The sequence below is a fragment of the Frieseomelitta varia genome, unplaced genomic scaffold, assembly GCF_011392965.1.
Source record: "Frieseomelitta varia isolate USP_RPSP 00005682 unplaced genomic scaffold, Fvar_1.2 scaffold_846, whole genome shotgun sequence".
Taxonomy (NCBI): Eukaryota; Metazoa; Arthropoda; class Insecta; order Hymenoptera; family Apidae; genus Frieseomelitta; species Frieseomelitta varia.
This window is the reverse complement of record NW_025110641.1, coordinates 22136-25233: the sequence shown is the minus strand read 5'-3', so window position 1 is coordinate 25233 and position 3098 is coordinate 22136. Positions and strand designations below refer to the sequence as shown.

Genomic DNA, 3098 nt, shown 5'->3' with positions numbered 1-3098 from the left:
TTGCGTTGCAGGTTCGCTTGAATATCGTAACTAATGTAGCGTAATAACTACATATAGCGTTAATAAATATTGTATATTTAAAGTATTTTATTAGAAATTTTTCTGCTCGAATTTTTTTTTTTCTTATTAAGAATTTTTTCTTAATACTAGGTATCTTGTTGGATATTTTTTTAAAATTATCATATTAATAAAATTCGGTGTTTATTTTTGGGGAGGGGGGGTGGGGTCGATTTATACTCCAGTCTTCTGTTATCTATCTTGAATAATAATAATTAAATAGAGAAGTTAGAATTTTTAATAAATCGATTTTATTTTACGGGTAGAGCGACGAAGACAAATATTATAATATACTGTAATATTATGACGTTTGTACGCACGTAGAGACCTATACGGATTATCTCTTCTTCATAACATGGTTGCAAAAACTATGGCTGTTCAGTTTCGAGGAATTTGTCTGTTTGTGCAAAATTGCCAAGAATTCCAAGAATTGATGTCTGTTTACGTGACAAACTGTGCAGGACGCTCGAGTAAGGCAGCGAAAGTCATTGCGTAAGAACAAATCTAAGGCAGTCAGAGGTGAAACGTTCACGTTGTAACATCGGCGCGTCGCGAATTCGTACATCGTAGCGTCCATATTATAGCTTCAATTTGCGCGTTGTTTTCGCGAATATTCGTGAAACGCGTCGCGATACACGGTTAACCACTTGCGCTGGCAACTGGTTCGCGGACCATAACGAGTGACCTAGCCGTATACAGTAATTCGTCGCTTTCTTCATCTTTTAAACTCGCTGATGTGATAAAAATTATTAAGAAATTATTAAGAAGCAATAAACTTGTCATTTGCTTTGCCCGGGTTACATTTAAACATACTTGAAAACTGAGAAAATGTTGCAATTTGGGACAAAAGATTCTCGGCGCGTTATTCTAGCGGAAGAGGTTAACCGGAAGCGGGACGAGAGCTATCACGAGCTTTGATCCGAGTGTTGTGCTTACGATTTTACAATTGTTCCGTTATGTATATTCACGGTCGCAAAATTCTCGAATCGCCAGACATCGAAATCAGTGGTTACGCGTGGTGCAAACGATCCGCCTGAACCCCCTCGAAGCGAAGAGTAATAATAAAAGAAGAAAGGTAAAAGGACAAATCGAAGTATACGATTGAAAAGGAAAAAGAAAAAAAAGATGCTGTCGGGCGTTTGCTCGAATATTCGTGCGAGATATAAAACTAACGGATCCCTCTCTGTTCTTTCTGTTACAGCAATGCAACCCCCACGACAAGGAGAGCGACTATTGGGGCGGCGGACGAGGCGCGAAACAAGGTTACGAGGTGAGCCAACCGCTTGCACATATTTTAGCAGAACGGTCGGAATTTTCACGGCCGCCTGTGCTAATTCTACTTAGTGAAGCGCAGCACTTTCTGTTACAGGCGAAAATGAACGCGGACCACGGCCAACTGCAGAAAGGTGAGTTGTCGCTTTTGCCTTCTTCCATCCTAATTGGATCTCTTAATCGTCCGTGAACGTATGCCCCGCGCCACGATTTAATTATACGTGTTTCCTCGTCTCTCGTTCTCTTTCTCTCTCTCTCTCTCACACACACACACACGCTCTTTTTCTCTACGTTTCGTTCCCACCGTCGAACGAAAAAACATTTTGGACATAGAATAAACGTGGACCGAGTAGCGCGCAAATATTGGCACTCAATATTCGATAGTGCGGCCATTCACGGATATTGAAATAACAGAGGTGAACGACGACACGGAGGATGGAACTTCCCCCTGGTCCTTTTTTTTCCACGTTCCGGTTTTTATCATTTCTTTTTTTTTTCTCTCTCTCTCTCTTTCTTTCTTTTTGTTCCTCTTCGAACAGAATTTCGTCTCGTTTCGGTTCGAGGATGCGTGGCACAGGCAGCGCGTGTTGATCAGGGCCACGCGGTTTTCAACGCCCGGTGAACTGTTGTTTATGGTTGGGGTTGTTTTGCAAATTTGAACAATTGCTCGTTTTTTAATGAGTTTGCCGTTGGCTTGTTCTAAGTCCTCTTATCGAAGTTGCGCTTAGGGTTCCGAATGTTCGTCTTGGGGAAACTTGCGAGAATTTCAGAATTTCGTTAAATACAGTAATGGCGAATTATACTCGTAATCGCGAATCTTTAGAATCGGCGACTGTCAAGCAAAGAACAAATACGGATGTAAATTCTGTTCTTGTCTGATTTGAACCCGAGGAGAGCGAATTATTAGTTATTTATTATTTAATGTTAATCAATTTGATCGAACATAGATAGAAGTTCTCATCGTGTGAAATAAGATGATGCATTAAATACCTGTATACATTTGGATAGATTGAAAAAAATGGAACGTTTACCTATTGAATAATCAAAGAATATTGTATTTTGATTAATATATTTTTAAAAGTTTTTTTCTTTTTTTTTTTGTAATTTTCAAACTTCTCACAAATATAATCAAGATTGCATAAAAATCATCAATTTTAAAATGTAAGTAATATACTTTAGATATCATACTTTTGCATCCTATGCAATTTAAACGCGTAAAAATCATTCAGACAATGGCAAAATCTGTCCAACAATCAGCCAAATATCAACTTTTTCTCAATAAAAAAAAACTGTACGTTAAATACATCGAAGATTGTTATTATTCAGTTTTATATTTTTACGAAGATTAATTGAAAGAATTGAACCTGGACAGAAAATTGCCGCAAGAAGTCGTACCTTCCACGCAAATGCATGGAAATCCGCGATCTAGTTATTAAACTTCGCTTGTTTTACACGATAGTTTCTCGCAAGCTTATATGCATAATCGTTCCCCGAGTATTTCATTCAAGCAATATCCAAACCTGTCCAACACCGAGGCTAGAAGACCTTCGTCACACCGAAGAAAGGAGGAAAGAAAAAAGGGGGAGAGAGATAGGACTGACACACACGTTACGTGTAGACATAGTTCGTAAGGTTGGTTCGCTGTCTGAAACCGGTTGTAACTTTGCATCCGTGACGTAAGATCGTCGATTAGGATCGAAGCAGGAGCGGGACCGCTTCGGGCCAGGCACAGAAAAAAAAAAAAAAAAAACACGCGTGAACGCGAATTT

At 39.1% G+C, this 3098-nt stretch overlaps 1 protein-coding gene across 1 annotated transcript; it reads left to right on the top strand.

Moving 5' to 3' along the window:
- The first annotated feature begins 412 nt into the window (after window positions 1–412).
- On the top strand, window positions 413–1526 carry LOC122536539. The gene is made up of 4 exons (XM_043668978.1): window positions 413–549; window positions 1051–1132; window positions 1259–1327; window positions 1427–1526. The coding sequence occupies exons 1-4, from the start codon at window positions 413–415 to the stop codon at window positions 1517–1519; spliced, it is 381 nt and encodes a 126-aa protein (XP_043524913.1). The 3' UTR covers window positions 1520–1526.
- Window positions 1527–3098: the final 1572 nt, after the last annotated feature.